General features: G+C 37.0%; 1 protein-coding gene across 1 annotated transcript; it reads right to left on the minus strand.

Moving 5' to 3' along the window:
• Positions 1-2,269: 2,269 nt before the first annotated feature.
• LOC112047628 (proton-coupled amino acid transporter-like protein pathetic) lies at positions 2,270-26,187 on the minus strand. The gene is made up of 10 exons (XM_024084801.2): positions 26,087-26,187; positions 24,984-25,037; positions 20,285-20,404; positions 14,941-15,091; positions 13,233-13,354; positions 12,900-12,984; positions 9,675-9,919; positions 8,273-8,485; positions 6,768-6,937; positions 2,270-5,370 (listed from the first exon to the last, which is right to left on the minus strand). Exons 2-10 carry the CDS (start codon positions 25,022-25,024, stop codon positions 5,093-5,095), a joined length of 1,425 nt encoding a protein of 474 aa, XP_023940569.2. The 5' UTR covers positions 25,025-25,037; positions 26,087-26,187; the 3' UTR covers positions 2,270-5,092.
• Between the last annotated feature and the right edge of the window lie 426 nt (positions 26,188-26,613).

The raw sequence follows: 26,613 nt of genomic DNA on the forward strand, positions 1-26,613 counted from the left end.
TGGACGGGACTTGAAATTTTAATGGATTTTCAAGATGCTTAAAATTAATATAACTCGAAGAATTCAACTAGGTAATTTAGTGGGTTTCAAATAAAGAGAGATTAAACTTTATAATCTGTGAGTTAGCGGGCCACTTTAGAACTTAAAACAGATATTGATAAAATTCGTAATGAGAAATCAATTAATAAATAAAGTTTCTTTATCATCAATTCATGATTATTGTCAGTCGACGGGCAAATACGCTATGGACTTCCAAACATCATGATCTTGACTTCCAAACATCATGAGCCAGGACCAGCGGCTCTTTCCCTCACTCCCTTGATGTTGTTGGTCTACCAGTGGATTTTTTTTTTGAGATTTGGAGACGACCAAAAAAAACAACGCTTTCCGGAGTGTCACCATTTAAGTAAATTGGGACGCCAATCCCCGCCCGTTGCCTCTACAGATTTGCGACTCATGTTGGTGACTTTGTTTCTTCTGCAGATCGATTATTCTACGATTCAATCAAACTTTCTCCAAACAGCGCGTTGCATTGCTCGCTAATTGAATCTGAGCTTTCGTATGAGACCCATAGTCAGCGACCAGGTCTCGGATCCATATGTTATAAGCATTATAAAAACCTACTTACAAAGATTAAACATTTTATCGGGTCAGACGGTCCAAATAGTCTTCAACTATATGTATGTAACTAACCAGACTAAACAGCAGAATCTTGCGGTTTAACCGACATAGTTCCGATTCCCGTGAGTATACGGGGATAAAATATATGTTACTCCCTGATTTCCCTGATGATTGTGTGAGCTTCCTATAGGTGAAAGAATTTTTCCTATTGGTTTAGTAGTTTTGATTTTTAACCGATTTCCAAAAAGGAGGAGGTTCTACGTTCGGCTGTATGTATGTTTTTTTTTATGTATGTCCAGTGATATATTCGCTACATACAAAAATACAAATCATTCCACTTTGTATTATTAACCCTCCATATTTTTCATTATTCTATGTCATTGACAACGTAGGTACCTATATCTATATATAGATATAGATGCGATTATATAGATATAGTTACGTATATATAGATATAGGTACGTTGTCGATGACATAGATTAAAAAAATATGGAGAGCCCTGCATGCATATAAAATGAGACAGACAAACTCATTCGACTGAAATAAAAAGTTGTGTTGTTTGGTCCATCAACGCAATATCGGATATTCATATGCCTAATCCACGTTTCCACGTATTCTACAAAATTTAATCTGCAACATCTTTAGTTCAGTAACTAACCTCAGAGTACGTTTCAACGAACTCATCTGAGATCGAACTCCTCGATTTGCTAGCATTTCGTTTCTACCATCTTTGCTAGTCAAAACAGGTAAAGATCGAAGGCGCTAATAAACCGTTGCCTGGGCGGGGAGGGATGCTGATATTGTGGAAAAGTAAGAAAAATATGAAGTAAAAACTATTATCATCTTGATCTTACCTACGCAGTCAAATTGTAATTTTTTCATTAATACTTTTTCTGTGAGACCCATACTTGGATGCTGTATTGTACTCAATTTAATTTTTTTTAATTCAGAGGTCATACCCCTTTCTGCCTGTTAGCGACGCCCTCGGTAAACAGTATTTAATCGTGACTAAACTAATCATATAGAACTATAACAATATCATAATAATTGCTAACTAGTTTTGACAGGCGATAATAAATCATTCGGTACCAAACCCGCCCGCCACACACTGCACGAGTGGCGTGGGAAGGTAGGGAAGGAAGTAGGCAGAGACGTAGCGTAGTATCTTAGAAGTTTTGATGAATTTGTGTGCGATGCAACTCCTTAGTCCAAAATATGTCCCAGACTTTGTAATCATATTCTTAGAAATATTTTCGAAGGTCTTTAATTACTTCAATAAAACAAATTCTTTCTAATCATGTCATCATCTCCTTACCCTTATCCCACTTAAGTGGGGTCGGAAAAATATGTCAATCTTTTCCATTCGTTTCTATTACTCGTCAACTCATCATTCACTCCTTTTACACACATGTCCTCTTTCACACAATCCAACCATCTCTTCTTTGGCCTTCCTCTCCTCTTATGACCTTCCACTTGCACATTCAACATTTTTCTAGTAATATGACTTTCCTCTCTACGCATTACATGTCCATACCAAGCTAACCTTCTACTCCTCAATTTTTCTGCCACTGGCGCCACCTTCAGACGCCAAATTCTTTCTAATCATGTATCTATAATAATTACAAAATGTTTTCATGTATACAAATCGTCTATTATTATAAATCTTTATTTAATTTATTTGTAGTTTAACACTTACTTTGTACAATTTCATAATATTGTAAAAAGTTATATGGCACGGTCTAAATATTACATTCAACTACATAATTAAACCAAGCCTCAATTATACATTTTGAAAAAAAAATTACCTTTTATACATTTCATAACTGTTGATAATTTATAATTGTTGTTAATTTATTACATAAGTGTTATGAAATATATTAACAACAAATAATTATCTCTAAGCTTTGATTGAACAAAATTTATATTCATTCAAAGCCTTAGCAAACGACTTTTTGCTGCTACTAATTAATTTTAAGAAAGTTTTGAAGAGAAATTATAATTTTAAACACAACTTACATACCTATTTTATGTCTATAATGTTATTCAGTTTGTATATTGATAAGTTACTCCTAATTCGTTAGCTACTTTGGCCAATCTATTTCGGAAGTCCGTTTTGTTTTGGATGTTGTAGTAAAGCGGCAGACCAAGTTTAGTGTGTTTTGTGTGTAAACTGAAGGTGTGTTTTCACAGACACACACAGTATCTTTCACACACCAACCGTATGTCAATTATTTGTCTGTATCCCTACTACCACTTTCAAACCAAAATGGACTTCCCGGAAAAGATTTGTGACAATGGAATTTATTTTAATTTTATACTGCTATTTCATTTTTAAATTCAAGTGTTATGAATTACTTATTAACAATAAATTAGTCTACATCACAATTCCTTAATAATAACTATTGACACAAAAGTACCTAAATAGGTACTAACTTAAAATTAGATTAATAAATTACAAAATACGCCTCAAGTATACATAATTCAATATTATTTTACTTCTTTTGATCGACGCGAGTAAAATATAATTTATTTTTATAGAAAATTACTTACACTGGAATACTGGATTCAGTTATTCTAAATGACACTTTACAGTGTATGTCAGTAGACATAATTATGACGCTTTACAGTACCTATGTCAGTAGACATATGGGGCTCGTCTCAAATCTAAAACTATCTGTCGTACTCACACCTAGTTATGGCTTCCCGGTTAGTCGAAAGGCTAGGAGTCACCCATATTTATGATAAATGCAAATTTGTATAAATGTTTGAAGAGCGCAATAACTGACTAACACCGTCTTCAAGTCCATCAGTAAATAGCACATTATGTTATTTATCCCTGCATTGTAGTAAACATTTTTTATTGCATTGTAGTAAACATTATTGTATTGTAGTAAATATTTGTGTGTTGGAAAGTTTTTTTGCCATTTTATTAGTTGGTGTACTTTTTTTGTCCATTCATCGTCTCGTCCCAAATATTGGGCGACTCATTCAATATAACGGATGTAGTCACAGTCGTAAAATAAATATTTGATCGGATCTCTATGCCGTTGTCGCTCGGCTTCATCAAGTTTGCGCGGGAAAAACCAAAATAAATTGAATATTCAATGAAAATCCAACTGTACCAAACACGGGTATAGCCTAAATAGTTTTTATATTTTATTGCTTATACACGTGTAGAAAGAAAACTGGTGTTTAATAACTCGACGAAAAACATTTTCAAAATATTTTTTTTTTTTATTTTTGGCATCTTTATCCTACGTACAAAAATATCATAGCTGGAATACTAAATTATCACCTCATAATTTTCATCATTACCAGCCGATGGACGTCCACTGCTGGACATAGGCCTCTTGTATAGACTTCGAAACATAGCTGTCTCGAGCCGCCAGCATCCAGCTGCTCCCTGCAATCCGCTTGATGATCAGTTGATTCCCTAGTCCTTCATAATGTATCTACCTATTTATTGCCTACAGTGTAAAGTCTAGTTTGGGCTAAATAATCAAGAAAGTTCATAAAAAAATACACTCTTTGGTCATAAAATTACGACTCAGACATATTTAATATTTATTTGATTTACTTTGGTATATTATACATATAAAGACCAGCTTTGGAAAATATTATTTTTGCCTTATTAATATTAATGACCGAGCTAAGTACCTAATATAAAGGCTACGTCTTAAAAATAAAATGTTTAACTTTGTGACTAAACAGAATGCACTAGAATGATCAGTGCTTCAGTCTGTCGAATTAAAAATGACAAAGAGTACATATGTTTTATGTGCCATCTATAGACAATTAATATTTTTAATTGCCTTGTGAGCCCGCTGACTACGAGACATTGAGTTATAATTATAATGTACTGGAGAAGCATTTAAACAAAAATCATATTGTCGCCACATAAAAACCGTGGGGGGAAAGTTTTTGCTGCAGTGGTAAAACATTAGTTGAGGCCATCCATAATCTATCATATTTATTAAACAGTGCCATTTAATAGATTATTGTTTTCTTGCTACCAAACCGTGGCAACGATCAAGACAAAAGTTGAACGGAACAAAGTAGTATAGCTTGGCAACTTCCTTCTTAACACACCCGATGCAGCGCGCGGGGCGATGGGGCGTGTAGCGATGAATGAGCTAGGGTGTAAGGAGGAGGCTAGTACCAGTCAGTCTCCCCAACTGCCAACCTCACCTGCTCGTCGTGTACCATGTAGATGGACTGACGAGACTCTGGCGACCGACAAATGGAGGTATATCCATTCACAATGGCTAGATATTTTAAATGGCATAGGCCGGTGTCGAGCATCAGCGACACCGGTGCGAGAAATCTGGCCCTGCGCTGATCTACCCGCATGGTCAGTATCGGGCAAACTTTTGTAGGTGGACCAAGGAACTTGCCAGACTATATTAAGTGTAATCTTCTCTAGTAACTTAATATAATTCAATGCTACTGACTATCATAATAACGTATCGCATTACGTAAGAGTGATATTCTGATGGTTGACAGTATCGCCGCTCATATCGTTAATCATCTCAACTATCGACACATAAGATCCAGATACTAAAGCGATAAGCGATATGACCATGATGATGACGTTCTTGATGAGTACATAGTAGCACCTGCCCAGGTCCCTGTCCCAGCGGTACACCGTGTCAATTAGTGCTGGGATCAGTAGACCGAGGGTGGAGAAGAAGATGGCACCTACGAGACTAATCACGAGCTCCAAGTTGGGGAATGCGACAGCAACGGCAACTGAAATTATAAAATATATGTTTTCAAAACATTCATCATCATTATCAACCCATATCCGGCTCACTGCTGAGCTCAAGTCTCTTTTCAGAATTGGAGGGGTTAGGCCAATAGTCCACCACGCTGGCCCAATGCGAATTCTCAGATTTCACACACGCACAGAATTAAGAAAATTCTCTGGCAGGTTTTTTTACGTTACGATGCTTAGGTTACGTTTAGGTTACGATGTTTTTCCTTCACCGTCAGGGACACGTGTTATTTAATTTCTTAAAATGCACACAACTGAAAAAAGGACCGGATTCTGACCCACACCCTCCGGAACCGGAGGCAGAGGTCACATCCACTGATGATTTTCAAAACATGCTTAAAGCCAAACATAGAAACTCCTTCTTTTTTGAAGTCGGTTATATATTATACGCTATTATTTTTTTTAAATATTGATTAGAAGTAAGTGTTATTTTGGAAAAGTTCATTTGAAAAAATAATTTTAATATTTAACTGTTCAAGCAACAATGTTTCCCAGATGCAACAGAAAGTTCATTATGTACGCTTCGCTCGTTTTTGGGTCATAATAATATTTTCTGGAGAACCGGAACACAATAAATTGTTACTTGGCTACGTAATATATACACCTGACACGTGTGACATTAAGGGTGATTTCAGACTAGCGTATTTTTTGCGCGTATACGGTCGGTTCAGAATACGCGCTTACACGCGCGCTACATTACGCGCTTCTAGAAACCGGACTCGCATAAACGGGCATATTTCGGCGTGTTCGCTCGAACCGGTGGTGTAGTGTATCTGGGAGGTGCTTATGTCTGCTCGCGCTTATACGAGCTTAAAAGCGCGTCAACGCTCATACGAGTTGAGCTTATGCCAAAAGGAGCGCCTATACGCACCTACATGCGCTTCTAAAAACGAGCTCATACGCGCGTATAAAACGCTAGTCTGAAACCGCTGTAATTTTTGTTTGAGTTTTTAATTTTTGAACACTCTTTTTCTCCATTCTTACAATAGCTCCATTCTTACATTGTATCATAATGATAAGTAAGTCTGAATTTATTTCTGAATTTCCTGATAGGTGTGTGGAGTAAACTGTCTTCACGACGTATCCACTCTTATAAAGAGCTTTTCCATTCTGATTCAAAAAAGTACTGACTTCCGATCGGCGGTAATTAGGTCATAACAATAATATAAACACGAACTATACCAGAACAATACAAAACCACTATTTTTAAATTCTTGGAAGAAAAGCTTAATATAGCCCGACTCAGGAGTCAGGACTAACCTCACGTGAGCCAAAGTCTCATAAGCTAACCAAGGCCAAGCAGTTATTCAGAAATTTACTAGCACAAACAATCAAACAATATGCCGTTAACACGTGGCTTGTGTTGACTTACCAACAATAACAATTAGAGAAGTTCGAATGCCAACTTGTATAACATTCTCGTAACTGTCAGACTTCCTTTTGGCCAACAGACGGTTAACCTTCTCCATAGGCACGTAGAACTGGAGGGCGAACGACAAATAGATGACCAATGCCATCAGAAGCTTAGCCCCTTGCGCTACCCTGCAATGCAATCATAAAATTTATAAAAGCGAAAGGTTAGGCTGAAGGCACACGATGCGTTGTGCCGCGTCGCAAAGATTTCACCGTATCAGCGGGCACACGAGCGGTGCGGCGCCGCAACGTTCTTATGTCGGAGCGGTGCCGTAGCAGCGTTGGACAGTCTGTTAAAGTAATGTTGAGACGCACAAACAACTGAGTGGTGCCGCTCCGACGTCGCAACCAATTCACCCCTCCTCGCCTCGTCTCGGTGGTTGTAAGTCCGGTGCGGCACCGCAGCGCATCGTGTGACATGGCCCAGATATTTCTATGTAAAACGACGCAGCGCCGTAGCAACGCATCGTTTGATCCCGCTCTCACTTATGAAATCTCGAAAACCGCTTGACGTACCAAGATGAAATTTGGCAGGGAGGTAGTTTAGTTAGTAAACGTCCGCTAATAAATGATTCTGTGACATAGTAAATCCCAATAGTTATCCAAACATAAGACGACCATCACCCATCTGTTTACTGGATGAAAAGTTTTTTTATATCAAATTAAATATATTGCCAATAACTTCAGTCCACCGGTCGGTACAACCTACGTACTCATACCTGCCAAGCAGTTGAGGTCAATTTGCCAATAATGGTGAAAAAGATGTGATTAAAAACGCGTATTTTTGGAGTAATTAGTAATCAAGTGAACGACCTTTTGCTATTAAAATAACTTGGAAATAATATCCATTAAGTTAGCTGAGTAAATACAAAGTAACTTATTCATTATGTAGGTATCAAAGAAACGAATTTTCATAACACAAATTCTTAGTCGAAAATAATTTTCTTGATACGTATTATTTCAGAATACGAATTTTTCATAATGAGTAAAGCCTCCCTCTGGAATTATTAATCTGAGATTCAAACTAATTGACCTGATACATTTTCAACTTACCTGTTTTAATAATACAGACATTGTAGTATTAAGTGGCTGACATACTTTCGCTCGGCGTTTTTTTATAATATGAGATTGTAATCAAAACTCGATAATCCATACCTACCTATATCATCATCATCATTATTTTATTTTTTATTTAATTTCTTACAATGCACTTATCTGAAAAGTTGGAGGTGAAGGCTATACAAGATTCGAGCCAATTTGGCAAAAAAAATCCTAAGCTGCTCCGAGCAGTTGACCTCCCTGTCAAAAACCACAGCAAATCCAACTGCGCCAGAGAGTTAATCGCTGTATCCTTTCACAGCGAGTAACATATACAAAAAGCCAGTGTCAGCGAGTAACATATACAAAAAGCCAGTATTCAAAATAATAGACGATGGTCAAGAAATTGAGTTTGCCAAATCTTACCATTGGTCCTGTGGAAGATTGAGGGTAATGCTGCCCTTGACAGCGTCTCCAAACTGGACGTAGCCGAAGAAGCCGAACACGCCGTACAGTGAGATGACGATCACCATGGCCGTGTTCAGCACTCCTGGACAGCCCAGGAACTTCTCTGGATGAGCCATCTCATTCTCCACGGGCATCACCACACCGATTCCCTCCATAGCGAAAATCACCGTGCTATAACAAAGAAATGATCGTAGTATACTATTATCTTGTATTTTATTGACCTCGTTGGCCTAGCCCTTAGCCTATATGGCTTCAGATCACGAGGTTCTGGGGGTCGAGTCTTGGATGAAGTATAAAAGTCAAACTTTTAAGCTCTCACCTCATGCTAAGTGTAGATGTGGTTAAGGTGGAACGCGCTTGCCTAGAAGAAGCCTATTCACTCTAAACTCAAAGATGCCCAGGGTGTTAGAATGAGGAAACACGGACTTTGGGAAAGTGTTCCATACATTAGTCATGCGTATAAGAAATGAAGAATCAAAACTCTACGTACGGTTCTAGGGATGTCAATGACATATAGGAATAGAAATAGTGATGGTGGTAAGAGATCAAATAACTCCTGTGAACTCTCCAAAATATATTTTGTTAAATAATATAGCTGGTTTGGTAGGCTACTTTGATAAATGAGTTTTGGTTTTGATTTTGACAAGTATGCAAAATTTCAGTAAGTACAGTGTTTAGAAAATAACTTCCACGTTATTTAATATGTCACCGTAAAATTGTAAATACCTACCGTTACATTATCTCATCTCGCAAGATCTCGCAAGATTGTGAACTGTACCATATTGCTTACAATTTAACGTGTTATTATTTGGTGGATTGTAAGGTTTTTTTTTTATTTGTACGTTCACAAATAGAAAGAAAGAAAGAAAAGTTTACTCAGAATACACATACAAAGAAAAGAGAGAAAAAAACAATAAATTAAATACATTGCAACTTGCATGATGTGATCCTAAAAGGGTCTCCACTCAGCCTATTGCAGTGTCCGTGGGGACACCGCGCTGATCTTCCGTGGAGCCATTAAGGTGACGTTTGGACGGTATCGAGACGTGCGGAGCGCCTCTAACAAACATCGACAAATATTAAAAAGAGACAGAAACGTAAATTAAATACAAAAATATTACTTAGTAGAAAGGTTTACAAAAATAAAAAATACCTAACGTAACCTAACTATTGGCGTTACAGTCACCCAAGTTTCGGTTCTTAGGAGTATATCGAAAGATTGTGTACTCTATAGTACATAATCTTTCGACAGTTCACAATCTCGCGAGATAGATAACAATCTAACAATATTTATAATTTTACGGTGTTATATGCATTAAGGTAGGGCAAATAAATAAATGAAAGCTTGTAAATAACGTACCTCAGAAAGAGTGGCCATTGGGTGACACTTGCGACCATCTCCCTCTCCTTCGGCGAGGGTAGATCGATAAATATGTAGTACATGGTCACAGCAAAGACCACAACGATCAATATGTTGGCGGTCGCTGAGAAAGGCACCAAGTACTTCAGATTCCTTATTTGGCAGATCAGCACGAGAGGCACCAAGCATAGCACACAATATACTTGAATGGATATGTTGAATTCTGGGTACCAGCCGTCTATTGCCTGTAAAGTAAACACTCAAGTACGTGAACAAATGTTGTGAACTTACTTATTTACAAAGCACCCACGCGTAGTTTAGATATCGACCCTGCGTCGAGACTGCGTTAGCCAGACATACCGCATTTTATGAAAGCTTCTCAACGTATGCCTTACCTACCGCAAATTGACCGTAAGTATATTTACGACTAACCGTAGGTATAGCTTGGCAAATTCGTTAGTAACACTTCCAATGGTCTGTTGCGTGCCTCGCGCGTACGACTTCCCACCCGCGCAGTCTTTTCCCCGTCGCCCGCATATCATGGGAGTCGTCGTCGTCATCAACCCATATTCGGCTCACTGCTGAGCTCGGGTCTCCTCTCAGAATGAGAGGGGTTAGGCTACCACGCTGGCCCAATGCGGATTGGCAGACTTGACACACGCAGAGAATTAAGATAATTCTCTGGTATGCAGGTTTCCTCACGATGTTTTCCTTCACCATTTGAGTCACGTGATATTTAATTTCTTAAAATGCACACTACTGAAAAGTTGGAGGTGCATGCGCCGGACCGGATTCGAACCCACACCTTCCGGAATCGGTGGCAGAGGTCATATCCACTGGGCTATCACGGCTCTATATCATGGGAGTGTCATCTATGAACTTGCCAAGCTATAAGAACTTATAGTTAAGAAGTTTGTCTGTGGTGACTTTGGAAGGAAGCAGTTATCTAGGGTCTCAAACTCGTAGGTCAGACTCATTACCGAGGGCTGGTGGTTTGATCCCCGCCCCGTTGGTCTATTGTCGTACCCACTCCTAATACAGTCTTTCCCAAATAGTTAGAGGGGGAATGGAATATTGGTCATATTAAAAAAAAAAACTTTCAGGGTCTCTAGTGAAGGGTTTTGACGAAGGGTCTGGCGACTGGATTCCTCATTTCCCTAGAATATAACGTTTGGATATTTTAACGAGGATTTGTACTCTTAAATTCTACTATCATCCAGAACCACCACAGTCACCTTACCATTAGCTGCCATATTTAGATACCTATTTTCAGGATTAAGCAAACTAGCTTCATAATTTGTATTACATTTTTATTTTCATGCTGGCAACTTTGTTTTTAAATGATCTCTCATTCTGTGATTGGTTGCCGGTTGAAGTAAAATGGCGCGAACCAATCAGATTTATTTTATCCAAGCTTGAAAGCTACAACTTGACAGGAGACATTATTATTTTCATGTTGGCGGTCGATTATTCTCTGTTGAGCGAATCACGAAATAAGTCGAGTAGAATTTAAATAGTTTTATAACCAACATTTTTTGAAAAGAGCTACTTCAGAGTTTGTTAACGATTCCTTTCTGCAATGTCTGCAATTTCGAATCGAGAGTAGTTTCACAATCAATAGAAATATCATAAAGTAATTGAAATAAAAGAAAGTATTCAAACAATCAAGAAATTATTATTACCTGAATCCTGAGAACGCGTATACTATGGTAGGAACATGAGGTAAATAACTTAAAACATTCATAAAATAAGGTATATCTGTTTATCGCAGACTCTCGTTCTATAAATAGCAAGTAATATATCAAAATAAAAGAAGACGTTGACCTCTAGACTGACTTTATTCACTCATTGTGAAGACGGGACATTTATTGTATGAATACCCACGAGAAATACATTACACTTAAATATAAAATATCTTTTTTTTGAAAATGGTTTGGCTTTAAAGTGGTAAATGGTTAAAGTGGTAAATGGACAGACAGACTCCTTTGTGTGTGAAACTGAATGGGCAAAGCAGGAGCATGTTTGAATATTGTCATCTTTCTGTGAGAGGTTGCTTGGCAACGGTCTCTGAATAACGGAGCGTGAATGACACATGCACACAGCTCGTATCAATTTAAATAGTTTAGCAATGCATTTCTGTTTTGTCGACGATACACATACACAAGTACCAAGATTTAATTTTGAAGGACTTTGAAGGAGTATTTTTTTTTATCCTTTAGGTACAAGTTAGCCCTTGACTACAATTTCACCTGATGGTAAGTGATGATGTAGTCTAAGATGGAAGCGGGCTAACTTGTTAGGAGGAGGATGAAAATTTCTTTGCCAGTAGGGTGGTAACTAGCCACGGCCGAAGCCTCCCACCAGCCAGACCTGGACCAATTAAGAAAACCTCAATCGGCTCAACCGGGTATCGAACCCAGGACATCCGTCTTGTAAATCCACCGCGCATACCACTGCGCCACGGAGGCCGTCAAAGTATCCTTTGACTGCGATCTTACTTGCTGTAAAGTGACGATACAGTCTTACTTGTAAGAGATGTAGGTTAATTATATCCATACCACTGATGGTTTATACGCGGAATCGCACCAGAACGCTAAATCGCTTTGTGATACGTCTTTGTAGGGTGGTGACTAGCTTCAGCCGCTGCCTAGTATCAGACCAAACCTGAGCCAATTTGGAAATTAAAAATCTTAAATTGCTAGAACTGAGAATCGAAACTTCACTAATGTGAAGCGGGCTAACTTGTTAAGAGTAGGATGAAAATCCACACCGCTTTCGACATGACATCGTATCGGCACGCTAAATCGGTTGGCGGTACGTCTTTGCCGGTAGGGTGGTAATTAGCCACGGTCAAAGCCTCCCACCCGCCAGACCTGAACCAATTACAAAAACCTCAGTCAGCCCAGCCTCGGATCGAACCTAGGACCTCCGTCTTGTAAATCCACTGCGCCACCCCTGCGCCACGGAGGCCGTCGAATAGACATAGACGTACGATTTAAGAAATTAAATAGGTATCACGTATCTCAAACGGTGACAGATAAACAACGTAAGGAAACCTGCATACCAGAGAATTTTCTTGATTGTCTGCGTGTGTGAAGTCTGCCAAATCCAAAAGCGTAGTGGACTATTAGCCTAACCTTTCTCACTCTGAGAGGAGGCTCGAGCTCAGCAGTGAGTCGAATATGAGTTGATAATGAAACAAGTTAGCTCAAGTATCGCGCTTACCTCTTTGAATGAAGATGCGATGAACACTGTATAGACGCATAGCACACTGATGTATGTTGCCACCATGGAGTAATCGATCACTGTCCTGTAATCACAAGCAATAATAAAGCTGCTGCTGCCTGAACCTACGTCATATTTTAATAAACAGTGATTGACTGACAGACAACATTGATATTAATTTACATATTATATTTATTATTACATATTATATTAATTAACATTTATATTTACATATACAATTAAATCTTCTTTGTAATTACAGTATAGTATAGTCTACGAACTACTAAGGATAAATAAATAATGACGAAGAAGTCAGAAATGTGAAAAGCTTACTGTACAAACGCTCCCCAGTTCTGCAATTTCTTGGGGCCGTAAGTGAAAGCAGCGCCGCAAGTTTCAGCAAATCCCATTGAAGGCTTCTTCGCTATGACGCAAAGCTCTTGAGAGGTTCTTACCTGTAAAGGTTGTATATTATTTAAAGGTACCTATTCTTTGTCGTATTTTTAAATCGAGCATACAAGAAAGTACAAGAAGTATTTTTAAATCGAGCATAGTGTAAGAGCTGATGTTTATTAAAAGTAAAGCTTAAAGAAATTCTATAATCGAACAAAAAGACAAGATAGACAATCGATTCATGAAACGATTTCTTTCTACACACATATTTTGACATATTTTTAAAAGGTTTTTGTTAGTGTACGCAAATATTACTATACAAATGATTTCTTCTCGATAGTTCCTATTCTGGATATGTAGATTATAAGATTAATAAACAATTTGAGGGTAGTTATGAAAAATATATCTTACTGCTCGACCGCCCGGCCACTATTGAGTCCCTTTAAAATCAAAGATTAATATACTAATAATTAGAATTACATAATAATTACAAGTACGTATAGGTGTTTCGATGACATTCGACAAAAAACAGGTGACAACGTGGTTAATATTTGCAATTCGGCACTTCTCAGACTTTTCGTATTAATTTGTTAAACGCATGATTCCATCGGTTCGGTGGTGAAAATTTACCCTAGACAGAAAAAAACTCATCTAATATATAAAGGAATACCTTTATCAGTTACGAGTACTAACTGAAACCGCACGGTTTCAGCCGCGTGGTTCCCGTTCCCGTAGGAATACGGGAATAATGTCTAACACCGAAAGAATTTTTGAAATCGGACGGACGGAAATAATACAATTGTTCCTGAGATTAGCGCGTTCAAATAAACAAACAAACAAACTCTTCAGCTTTATAATGTTAATTATTTATTATACTTAGGTACAGTCCAGTTCCATTTCCATAGAACATTTTCACAGAACAGTAGAACATTCAGATTACGTTGCAGTTACCAAAACGTACAATGTATGTGCCTACACGATGAAGATTTTTTATAACTTCCATCATCACGATATAACCATAATTTTGTGAACTAAATAACCAAAAACATATTATCTTATCATAACTTGCTTTTAGTGGCTTGTCTCAACTACCTTGTAGATCGCTTTTTCAGTGGTTAGCCTATGCGGCTTTGACTCATAAGGTCCTAAATTTATGGCCAAGATCAGGCTATGAAATATGAAATACCATAATTTGATTTCTTCCAAGATTTCTCAGGAGCAACTCGGAGTTAGAAGGTTAGTGATGTTACACACCTATGCCTCTGAAAGAGAGCCGCTGATTTCAACCATTGCAAAGTGTGGCGTAAGCATTAATATTCCAGTATATAATGTGCTGGAATATTAAATCTTACGCCACACTTTATTATTTTACCTGTGAGCCAAAAGAGTAGGTTCAAATCCGGTTTGGGGCATGCCAAATTTTCAAAGTACATTTTATGAATTTAAATCTAAGTGGCGAAGGAAAATCATCGTGAGGAAAACTACACACCTGAGAATTTTTTTAACTCAATACGTGTGTAAAGTCTGCCAGTCCGTATCTGGCCAGCGTGGGGGAATATTAGCCTAAATCTTCTTATTCTGAGACTCGTGCTTAACAGTGAGTTGAATATGGGTTGTTAATGACGATGTTACCTATGCTAATCCTTACCACTAAGGCGACGGTGTGTGTGCAGATCAGACCAGCCAGCAGGGTCCCGACCATGCCGATCACTATGCCAGAGTTCTTGAACGCTGATGGCATTGCAAGAATGCCGGAGCCGAGACATGCTTTCAGTAGATGGACGATTGAGCCAATCGTTCTGTAAATGTATAATGGGGATGATGACTAGGTTTGAATATATTGATTTTTATGATACATTCGGGTAAATAAGGTCAATGTTAACTAATTTATACATAAAAAGCAAAGATTGTCGGGATATTTGCAAAATAGATAAGATTAAAAAAGTAATTAGATGAAAATTCATACAGTTTTAGCTTCCTTACATTAAATGTGACATATTTAATAAAAGAACTATAAACATAAACGCACAAATAACAAAGATATTAGTAATTTTGTTTGTACGTCCATACAAATCTAACGATCATTATGTACCTACGACGTCATTGGTTCGTATCATTTTGTATTCGGCGTTTTTCAGGCAGGCAGTGCCGCAAATCTGACCCTTTAAATCCCTGTTGCTCCGAAAGTAATGATCGCAGATTGTTGTTACCTTGTTACTTTTACAAAATTGCTTTACTATTAGCATACTCTTAATTTATATACAATTTTAAAAACTGTCATCAGCTATTGTTTTGATTTTTTTATACTGCGCGAGGAGAATGATTTATGCGAAGAACACCTACACCCGTCGGTCATAAATCCGTGACTTCGCTCAAGGTTATATTCTCTTCGAGGAATAATTGGTATCATTCTTGGTGGGAATTATTAGACCCAATAGGCATTTATTCAATTATTGTATTTTGCCCTTTAAATTTGCTTCTGATGTTAGCCCGTCTCCGACAATATATTAATAGCGGATCGCCCGCTACTTTGTCTGCGTGATGTTTTATATAAAACCGCGCGGCGTCAGCTAGTGTGACGCCGCGCAGTTTTACCCGCGTGGTTCCCGTTCCCGTAAGAATATGGGGATAATATATAGCCTATAGCCGTCCTCGATAAATGGGCTATCTAACACTGAAAGAATTTTTCAAATCGGACCAGTAGTTCCTGAGATTAGCGTGTTCAATCAAATAAATAACAAACAAACTCTTCAGCTTTAAAGTACTCATACAGATTTACTACTAAAACATTTTATACAAAACATACTATATATTGTATAGTAGGTAAACATCTGTGAAAATATATTTCCTGTGTTGCTGGTTTCAAAGTGGAACGGACTCTCGTATGATCTCGTGTGAGTTTCTCGTATGATCTGGAATACTTTGCCGTTTAGATTCATTGTTTTTTCGTGGAAAATAGCAAAATAAATGAACTATTCCATATTCAATTACTCTAGTTAGTTGCAACTTTTATTGTTGTTAAAACCCAGATTAGGTTTTACTTAATTTTGTAAATGAATTTTCAGTTCATTAATTCATTTAGATAACGCTGAAATTGTTTAGTTTGGACAAAGAGTATAACAAATATGCAAGAGTGAGGACGAGAGCCTGCGATAGCCATACATTCCTCATGAGTCATCATTATCAGCCTATTTTGCCCGCTACAGGGCCGTGCCTTCCTCCTTATAGTCAAATATTCATGACAAATGATCCTTATATCAAAAAGACAGTTTTCCTATCTCTCTCTACCAACATCATAGGTAGAGGGAAACACAGACTAAGTCAAAACGAGCACTATCTAGTTATAAAAAAGTCGTAACAGAATAGCAATACTGAATGCAGTTCATGCCTTTTCACGTTATCATGTTTCAGCATCTTCGAAATAGGTTCCAAGAGGAAATTAGTTTTCCATTATGGGCACGGTGGCTACTTTGATGCGACCTTCAGTTAGATAAAGGTCGAAATACATTCAATTCGAGTTTCCTCCTTCAGTTCCGGTTGAATCCTTTTGTTATAATAAAAAACGTAAATTGTGTATTGTGTTAACAATATTATTGTTACTACTAAAATAACTTATTTTTAGTATCCAGCGGTAAAATATTAGTTTATCGGGAAATAGTGTGTTAATCCTTGGTATAATCTATGGCCATTGTAAAGTTTAGAATTACGAAAATGAAACAAAAAATCGTCGAAGGAGTAACAAACACATGCTCATCGAGTTTGTTACATTTATTATCATTATATTATTTTAACGACCCCTATAGTAAATGTTTAAACCACAATGTCAGGCCTATAGGAAAAGAGGTGTGGAACTTAGACACACCACGTTGCGGCAATATGGGTAAGGTGGGCTTAGGATGATAATTAAATTAACGACCACTATCCGATGTTAATGATAATGAATGAATGAATAACTGCTTAACTTATTTAATTTACGTTTCTGTCTCTTTTTAATATTTGTCGATGTTTGTTAGAGGCGCTCCGCACGTCTCGATACCGTCCAAACGTCACCTTAATGGCTCCACTGTCTGAGTGGAGACCCTTTTAAGATCACATCATGCAAGTTGCAATGTATTTAATTTATTGTTTTTTTTCTCTCTTTTCTTTGTATGATGTGTATTCTGACTAAACTTTTCTTTCTTTCTTTCTTTAACGTGCTGTCCGAGGCATGGGAGTGTAACACCATGAACTTCCCAAATACGAACTGAAAACTCTTTGAAGAAGAAAAAACTCAGTATCTCGACGATCCAGGATTTGATTTTGAACCCAGGAATTCAAGATCCGATACCACGTAGACAAATTCGTACCACTGGACCAACGAGGCAGTCAATTATAATATTTAGGACTAGAGAATTGGGTCAAGCTTCGCTTTGATTTACAGTTATTCGCTACTAGACCCATAATGTTAGTTCGAAGAGCTGATGGATATTGGGGTCCAAAGGTGCTGGAATGGCGACCCCACAGTGTCTGACGACCCTCCACTAGGTGGACTGACGACATCAAGCGAGTCGCAGGGATTCGATGGATGCAGGCGGCTCAGTATCGTGATGTTTGGGAGTCCCTACAAAAGGCCTATGTCCTGCAGTGGACGTCCATCGGCTGATATGATGATGATGATGATGATACCCCTAATCTACCTATCTTACCCCTACCCTACGCCTGCCCTACTCTACATAGATAAACCAAGATACAAATTAAGAGCCTTTTCTAACGGCGGCATTTCCTTTGTATATTTTTATAATAGAACGCTTCTTGTGTCATAACTATAAAAGTTATGCATATGCTGTATGTAATCGGTTCAGTAGTTTTTCAATGCAAACAAACAAACAATCAAATATTTCCTCTTTATAATATTACTATAGATAAATCTACGAATTACGAATTAAAATTAAGTTTGCCTTGAGTGTTTATGATTAGAACTAAATGCACACACGTACATAAATTACTATCAACACGTGTTAATTAAAAATGAGAACAACATAATAAAATAAATACCTATTCATTGTTTTAACTCTACTTAAGTGTTGCATGTTACATTTCGCAATAAGTGTTTCACCTAGATAGGCTAGTTAATGTTGCCGACGCACACCACCCCATTAATAAGGTAAGGAAATATAGAGCAAAGAACCACCATGCTGCTAAAAATTAAATAACTCAGATTCGGTGATATTTGAAATGCGTTAGACAAGCTTACTCGTAACTCGCGTTCTGCTTACATCCTACTAATATTATAAACGCGAAAGTTTGTGTGGATGTTAGTTTACTTTAGTAGTACTCTTTAACACCACAACTACTGAACCGATTTTGGTTGAAATTTATAATGGGAATAGATTTTACTCTGAAGTAACCCACAGGCTACACTTTGTCCCGAAAAAATCCATGGTTTTCCGAAATATGCAAAAACTGATGATTTTGATGGTATAAATTAATATAAAACTCTTTCACGTCGCGACTACTGAACTGAATTAACTCAAATTTGAAATAGATATAAATTATAGCCTAAATTAACACATAGATTTTACTTTACTATACTTTTTATCCCGAAAGAGTTCATAGTTTCCGCGGGAATTGTGGAAAACTGAATTCCACGCGGACGAAGTCGCGGGCATCCGCTAGTTTGGTAAAAGTACTTCGACTTCGAAAAAAAAACTTCGACATCGAAAAAATTATTGATATTTGCATTCTAAGGCTACGTCCACACAATAGGATGCTTACCACACTTGCATATGAAGCATGATCTAATATACTTACAGCATTCATAAAATGACAAAGGTCTTGCTATCACTGACTCTCAGTCATTTAATTTTAACAGTGACAGTTCGTTAGTAAAAGGGCATAAGTAACAATTGCAGGCAGAACCTTGAGCTAAACGCTGTGCCAGTTTCATTCTGGTTTACCGACGGGTTTGGCTGACATTTAATTGCGGTCAATGGTAAGAGCGACAGTGTTTTGTTTATCTTTGTCAGCTCTGTTTTTTGTATATCTTTGTCACTTTTTAGCGGACTGAGCGATGCATACGAGAGCGAAGGATTATGTGCACAGAACATACATATATAGCACTTACGAGTAAGCTATCTACACATATCTGTGGTTATCTGGTTCATCTGATCAGGAGCTTAGGCCCACCATGCTGCTTTAATGTTGTTGACGTGCTTGGGCTGATAATTTTAATGACATTGACGACCACACGACGAAGAAGTACCCAGTATCCCAAGCTCGACCCAGAATTTGAACCCAGGACTATTTGGTTTTGGATCACGAGGTCCTGGTACCAATGTACCAACGAGTCAGTTATGTGATTACGGACGAAAAGCAAAGTTTGACCCTAGGTGACCCGTCCCGTCTCATCAAGCGGGTTACAGGGAGGAGATGGATGCCGGCGGATCGAAACCGTGGTGTTTAGAAGTCCATACAAAAGGGTCCAGCAGTAGGATTATGTTGACAATTAATGTTGATTAATGTTTGTATCTTTAAGGCGTTCTAGCGATCAAACCAAATGATGGCAACAGCCACACACTATATCGATTTAAGCTTACGTCAAGTGAGGTATCGTTGAATAAATAGGTAATTAAAAAATATTATAAGTTTATTTTTCACCATTTTTCACTAGAAATGACCATTGAATCTATAGCTTCTATAGCTAATAATAGGTAAGCTCTTATTATAATATTTTCAGTTCCTTTGATAATAACTTCATAAGTTTTAATTTAATAATGTTTTACGCAGGTTTTCTGCTTTATTGTAATAATTTATTCTTTATTTGTTTTATAACGTACGTAAATGAATTAATGAAAAAAAAAAACAGAAATTTATAAAAATCATCTTTAGTAGTGTTAGTTTAGTATTATTTATTGTCGTCTCTTAATATGTAATTGTATGTATGTGTGTCAACTACATTCAATTCTTTTTCTTTCTTTATTACTTGCAAATTCGTAGGTAAAAAACAAACTCACGAGTTAGGATGTTCCACATTTCTATGCTCGAACGGGTTGTATTCCTTGTCATCTTGGACTATGTCTTTTGAGTCTATACTTAGAGTTGAATTAAAGGCAGCATTCGTTGTTAGCTCCGCCCTGAAACAAAATAAAATGTATACAAATTAATTTGATTTTTTTTATTCTTTACGAGTTAGCCCTTGACTACAATCTTACCTGATGATATCTAAGATGGAAGCGGGCTAACTTGTTAGGAGGAGGATGAAAATCCACACCTCTTTCGGTTTCTACACGACATCGTACCGGAACGCTAAATAGTTTGGCGGTACGTCTTTATTGGTATCGGTAACTAGCCACGGCCGAACCCTCCCACCAGCCAAACCTGGACCAATTAAGAAAACCTCATTCGGCCCAGCCGGGAATCGAACCCAGGACCTTCGTCTAGTAAATCCACCGCGCATACCACTGCGCCACGGAGGCCGTCAAAAACTGAACTGAACTGTTTGTTATATAAAATTAAAAGCATTTTACTAAATGCATATTATGGTAGTAAATACGGTGCAATTGTTAAAACCATCTGTTTGTTCTGGCTAATCTCTGAAAAGGCTTGACCAATTTTGATGAGATTTTACTAACATATAGCCGTTGTTTTAATTGATATATAAATGAAATGAAATGAAAATATTCTTTATTGTACAAAGAAACATACAATACAAGAAAAATAATAATAGAAAAAAAATGCAAAAAATATATAATGATTGAATATATACTGATATGAAGAGTAGCGTTACTAGGCTACTCTTTATTTCAATACTCCTTCAGAAATGGGAAATAGGCGAACGAAACCGCGAAGCACAGTTAGTATAGAATAAACTACCTACTCAAATAATAATTACTTTTACACAAAAATATAAAAACGCAACAGCATTACATAACAAGCTTCAGTTTTTTAACAGCAGTGGTTTTTGCGTTTCGAGCGTCTGCATATTTAAAAATAAAACATAATTAATTGAGGTAAAATTCGCTACTAAGCGATAAAATCGCTTTCCGTATTTCTGCTTGGTTATTCATATTTTAAATTTAACTTTTAATTTAATTAGTAAAACGCCAGGTGTTATAATTAATATTTATTATCATTATTATAGGTAGGCATCATATAAGAAGGTTCAGAGTTACACAGCGGGCGATGGAGCGAGCTATGTTAGAAGTATCACTGCATGATCGAATCAGAAATGAGGAGATCTGCAGAAGAACCAAAGTCACCGACATAGCTCAACGAGTCGTGGCAATAGGTGGGGCATATAGTTCCAAGAGCATATGGACGTAGGGCTCAAAGTGCTGAAATGGCCACTCCGCACTAGAAAGTGCAGTATTGGTTGACCCCCCACCAGGAGGACTGACGACATCAAGCAAGTCGCAGGGATTCGCTGGATGCATGCTCTTCAGGATCGTAATGTTTGGAAGTTCCTAAAAAAGGCCTATGTCCTGCAGTGGACGTCCATCGGCTCATATGATGATGATGATGATCATCATTATCTTTTTTAAATGTCCATGTTAATCTGAGGCACAGACAAAAAAGTTTTGTGTATCACCTCATGGGACAATCTATCGATTCACTATGCATCACGATTTAATAAGCTTAGGGTTATATTTTTTTATTTTATAAGTAATCATAACGATTATAAAACATATTATTGAATCTGCGAAGCACGAGGGCTTCATACTACTAACTCATCAACTCCACGAGAATATTTTTCAGTAACTTCTTGGACTCAATATTTCATAGCTCAAACCAAGGTTTGAACTCGGGACCTAATAATTCGAAGCCACATAGGCTATCCACTGAACCAACAGGGTCAGTTCAGCCTGTTTACACCTTACTGAAAAGCGTAACAGATGCGCGTTAAATATACGCTTAATAAGCGTATCTGTAATCTTGCAACGAACGAACCGTGAAACCGTGGTAAGTGATTATTTACCAAGTTATTCAAATAACCAAAAAGTAAATATTTATTTCCAAACACCATGGCTAATTTGTATTGAATAGTAGACGGAAACTACAATAGAAAAGTTAATACCATAAGCAAATGCAATTGAAAATTGAAATTGTGAAGAGAAAATCTACATAGTAATCTTGATAGTTCTATAAATAACTTTTTCATCATACAAGTTTTTTCAATCAATTTTATACCTAATGCTAGCCACTGACGATCAACCAACAATCAACAGCGTGACAGCCGATAAAACTGATCGTGTGTTGGTCGCATCAGCAGATGTCATTCACATCGCGACCAACATATGATCAGTTTTATCGGACATCAAGCTGCTAGCGCTGCAGGCATGTGAGTTTACTTGATCGCCAGTGGCTGACATAACAGAGAGTTATCTCTCATTTTTAGTTTATTCCAAGAAATTCATAGTAATTCAAAGGAGCTGGGAAGTTGGTGATTTTACACCCCCATACTTCGGAGAGTATGTTAAGATATCGGTCCATCATAAGGTGACATAATTTCCATATGTTTTTACCTTTCGGAATACCTACAAGTTAAAATAAAAAATTTTGCAAGACTCCGGAATGTCTTGAATTTTGATATATCTTTCCACTAAAACTAAATACGCAAATATCTTTGGATCGGCTTCAAGAAACTTTGTCGTATTATATGAGCTATCTCATTTACGTCAATTTTCAAACCCGATAGTATTAATTTTATGTAATTTTTTCCTTGAGATAGGAGCTTTAGGAACGGACCGATTGTATCTCATCACAATCGGTCCGTTCGTTTGGAAGCTCCAATCCCAAGGACAAACACACAGTCAATAAAATCAACCCCTGAGTCATCATAATGCATTAGGTCATTAGTGTGTACAAGCACACGTATTTTAATTAAATATAAATTAACGTAGAGATGTCGATTTTACTTTAGACTTACGGAACCCTAAGCTGGCGTTCCAGTCCACTGAGATACAATTAAATCCATCACAATACAAAACCCAAGGTCGGATTGTAGAACCAATCTGTAGCCATTGACATTCAATTTAGTAGATTACGAGTAATTATAAAATGATGCATGCTTACGAATGTACGCATCTAAAATAGGGCTTATGGATGAGAAATTACATTTTGCTTAGTTACGTATTTGCCGGTAGGGTGGTAACTAGCCACAGCCGAAGCCTCTCACCAGCCAGACCTGCATGGACTTATTAACTAAACCTCAATCGGCCCAGCCGGGGCTCGAACCCAGGACCTCCCAGGAACCCAGGTCTTATAAATCCACCGCGCATTCCACTACGCCGCGGAGGCCATCAAACAGTTACAGTAGTTTGGTCAGAAGTCGTAGAGCTTTTTAAAATAAGTAGCTCACCCGTGGTAGTACATGTATTACCGTTTTGCTTACTAATGGTTATGGTTTGGTCTGTATGCTGGTGATATTATTGACAAATAACAATAAACACATCACTACTTAACCCCAAAATAAGTTTATAGACTGTGTAATGGGTACTAATATAGACGGATTTTATCATATACTAGCTGACGCCGCGCGGTTCCACCCGCGTGGTTCCCGTTACCGTAGGAAAAGGGGATAGTATATAGCCTATAGCCTTCCTCGATAAATAGGCTATCTAACACTGAAAGAATTTTTCAAATCGGACCAGTATTTCCTGAAATTAGCGCGTTCAATCAAACAAACAAACAAACAAACTCTTCAGCTTTATAATATTAGTATAGATAACTACAGGTTACTTATTAGTTAGATAACTACTTAAAAATAAGCCCAGAACCTAGAAAACACACATAGTCATCACACAAATATTATCCAGTTGTGGGAATCGAACCCACGGCCGTGGCTGCAGAAAGCAGAGTCACTACCTTCTGAGCCACGCCCGCTCACGTATTAATGAAATAAATAAATCGTCGTTGGATACGACCGGCCTATTCACAAACTTTGTCGTATATTTAGCCACTTAATATTAATGAACATCAATTCTAAATCTATACTATAAAGGGGTAAAGTCTGAAGTAATTGTAGGGGGTATGTCTGTTAGTCAACAATAAACAAATTTCTCGTTTGCGTAAACCTTGTTTAAATTTGAACAAACACACCCAACCACTGCTGATCACATAGATATTTTTTAGTCAATGGGAATATAGTGGAACCAACGGCCTTGGGTGTAGGAAGCAGGGTAATTACCCAGTCTCACTGTGCCACTCGGTCGTCAAGTTATTCATAACTACCGGACGCCCGCGACTTCGTCCGTGTGGATTTCAGTTTTTTTCCCTAATCCCGCATGAACTAGCGCGGACATTTTTTTAGAACTTTTATAGGGGAATACATGATTTTTGCAAAACTTTAAGCGTTTACGCAGCGCACGCAGTGTAAGCTCTCAATAGGAAAAATCCCCCGATTTTGAAACATTCTTCATTTGTGCTCCGCTCCTATTGGTCTTAGCGTAATAATATATAGCCTACAGTTTTTGTCGATTAATGGGCTATCTAAGACTGAAATAAATTTTCAAATAGGACCTGTAGATTCTGAGGTTTGCGCATTCAACCAAATAAACAAAATCTATAAAAGATTAGTAGGTATAAATACAGTAGGGTGATTTGCATACGATAACTAATATTAGGTAGAGTTATTGTACTATTGCAAAAGTAAATATAACTGTGCTTATTAGGTATATTTCACTTTAGAAAATCGATACACGTGTGTGCACTTACGTTGAATTAAAGTTATCTGGCTGTTTTTCTTTCTGCGTCATCTCGCCCAGTTATCTGCAAAGTAAAGGATTTAGATATTATACTTTTTTATTAACGTTAAATTTATCGTATTTATATTACAAATATTGAAGTTCATACAGTTATTTGATTTTTACGATGACTATTACCCAAAAACTAGGGCTGCATGGGTTTTGATGAAATTTATTTCACAAATTCAAGATCTTCAACCTATTATATTGATGAGATATTTAAAAACAGCTTTCTAATGTTCAAATTAAATTTCTTTAAATTCTTACAGGTATCTTAATTCTTAAGCATAGTTTGATCAATTATTATACTCTTACAGGCTTTGTTCCAATTCAAATTAGATTTATTTGCTTGAATAAGTTTATGTACGTTTCATTTAAACTTATGTAGACTTAACTTCTTAGAATGTGTATTAGCGTAATGACTTTGCGTAGAATATAGTGAATATCATATCTTGTCATTAAGTAATAATGAAATAAATAAATAAATGTAGAGAATAATGAAAGAAAATTAGTTTTACAACAATCCTGAAGATAATTCGAAATTCGAACGACACGAAAAAAGATTTGACTTTTTAAATTTTAATCATCATTATCGTCATTAGCAACCCATTTTCAAAGAGTCGCCTCTCACAATGAGAGAGAGGGGTTAGGCCAATAGTCCACCACGCTGGCCCAATGTGAATTGGCAGACTTCACACACGCAGATAATTAAGAAAATTCTGAGGTATGTAGGTTTCGTCACGATGTTTTTTCTTCACCGTTTGTTAAATGAATATAGTTGCTACATCAAAAGTTTTAAATTAAAAAAATAACAAAAGGAGGTCGGACTTAACACTAGGAGATCATCAGCTCTATCACCGCCCGGTATACAATTAATGTCGTACCTACTATATCCTAATACGAAATTACAATTTTATAAAATTAACATAAAATAAATATTTTCACTATTTTTATAATGATAGATTTTTTACATACTTTATTTTTTTTAAAAAACAATCTCAGTTAAAATTTAAATTCATAATAAAAAACATTTATTTGATTAATTTGGACCTTTTGAATATTACAAAAACAAACCTTTTTTAACACACGATTAAAAAATCGCGTAATTACACGCGGCTCAAACAAAAATGTCAACGAAACGACATTTAACAGCGTACTGACCTGAAAGACGAAATAGCACCACTGTGCGCTTGAGTCGCTAGCCTTAAAAAAAACTAAACCAACAAAAAACAACCTTAACACTCTATATTTAGTGTTGAAAATCAAAGTTTACTTATTAACTTTGAAAAACAAATATATTTCTTAATAAGAAAAAAGACAAGTAGATATTATAGATAGTATTGAAATCTTATCAAGGATTTTATAAAATAATTGCATCTCGTTGTTATCTTACTGACGACATCTCTGGACCACTCATACAAGGCCTTGATAGTAACGATTACTTTATTGTTCGTCGTCTTCATTGCTTCAACTCAACACTGAGAGGTCTAGGGTTCGATGCCAAACCTTCGGACCATTGGATACAATCCACTCCTAACACAGTCTTTACGACTTATTGGAGGGTATACTGTTTAGGTTAGGTTAGTCGATAAAAAATCTGT

This window comes from Bicyclus anynana, chromosome 6, assembly GCF_947172395.1.
Source record: "Bicyclus anynana chromosome 6, ilBicAnyn1.1, whole genome shotgun sequence".
NCBI classification, from domain to species: domain Eukaryota; kingdom Metazoa; phylum Arthropoda; class Insecta; order Lepidoptera; family Nymphalidae; genus Bicyclus; species Bicyclus anynana.

What these genes read in the sequence shown, in the direction of transcription:
- LOC112047628 (XM_024084801.2), bottom strand. Translation starts at nt 25,024, where the DNA reads ATGACGCAGAAAGAAAAACAGCCAGATAACTTTAATTCAAC. An exon ending in CCAGATAACTTTAATTCAAC is followed by an intron (nt 20,405 to 24,983) that starts GTAAGTGCACAC and finishes ATTTTGTTTCAG; the next exon opens with GGCGGAGCTAACAACGAATG. An exon ending in AATGTGGAACATCCTAACTC is followed by an intron (nt 15,092 to 20,284) that starts GTGAGTTTGTTT and finishes ATACATTTACAG; the next exon opens with AACGATTGGCTCAATCGTCC.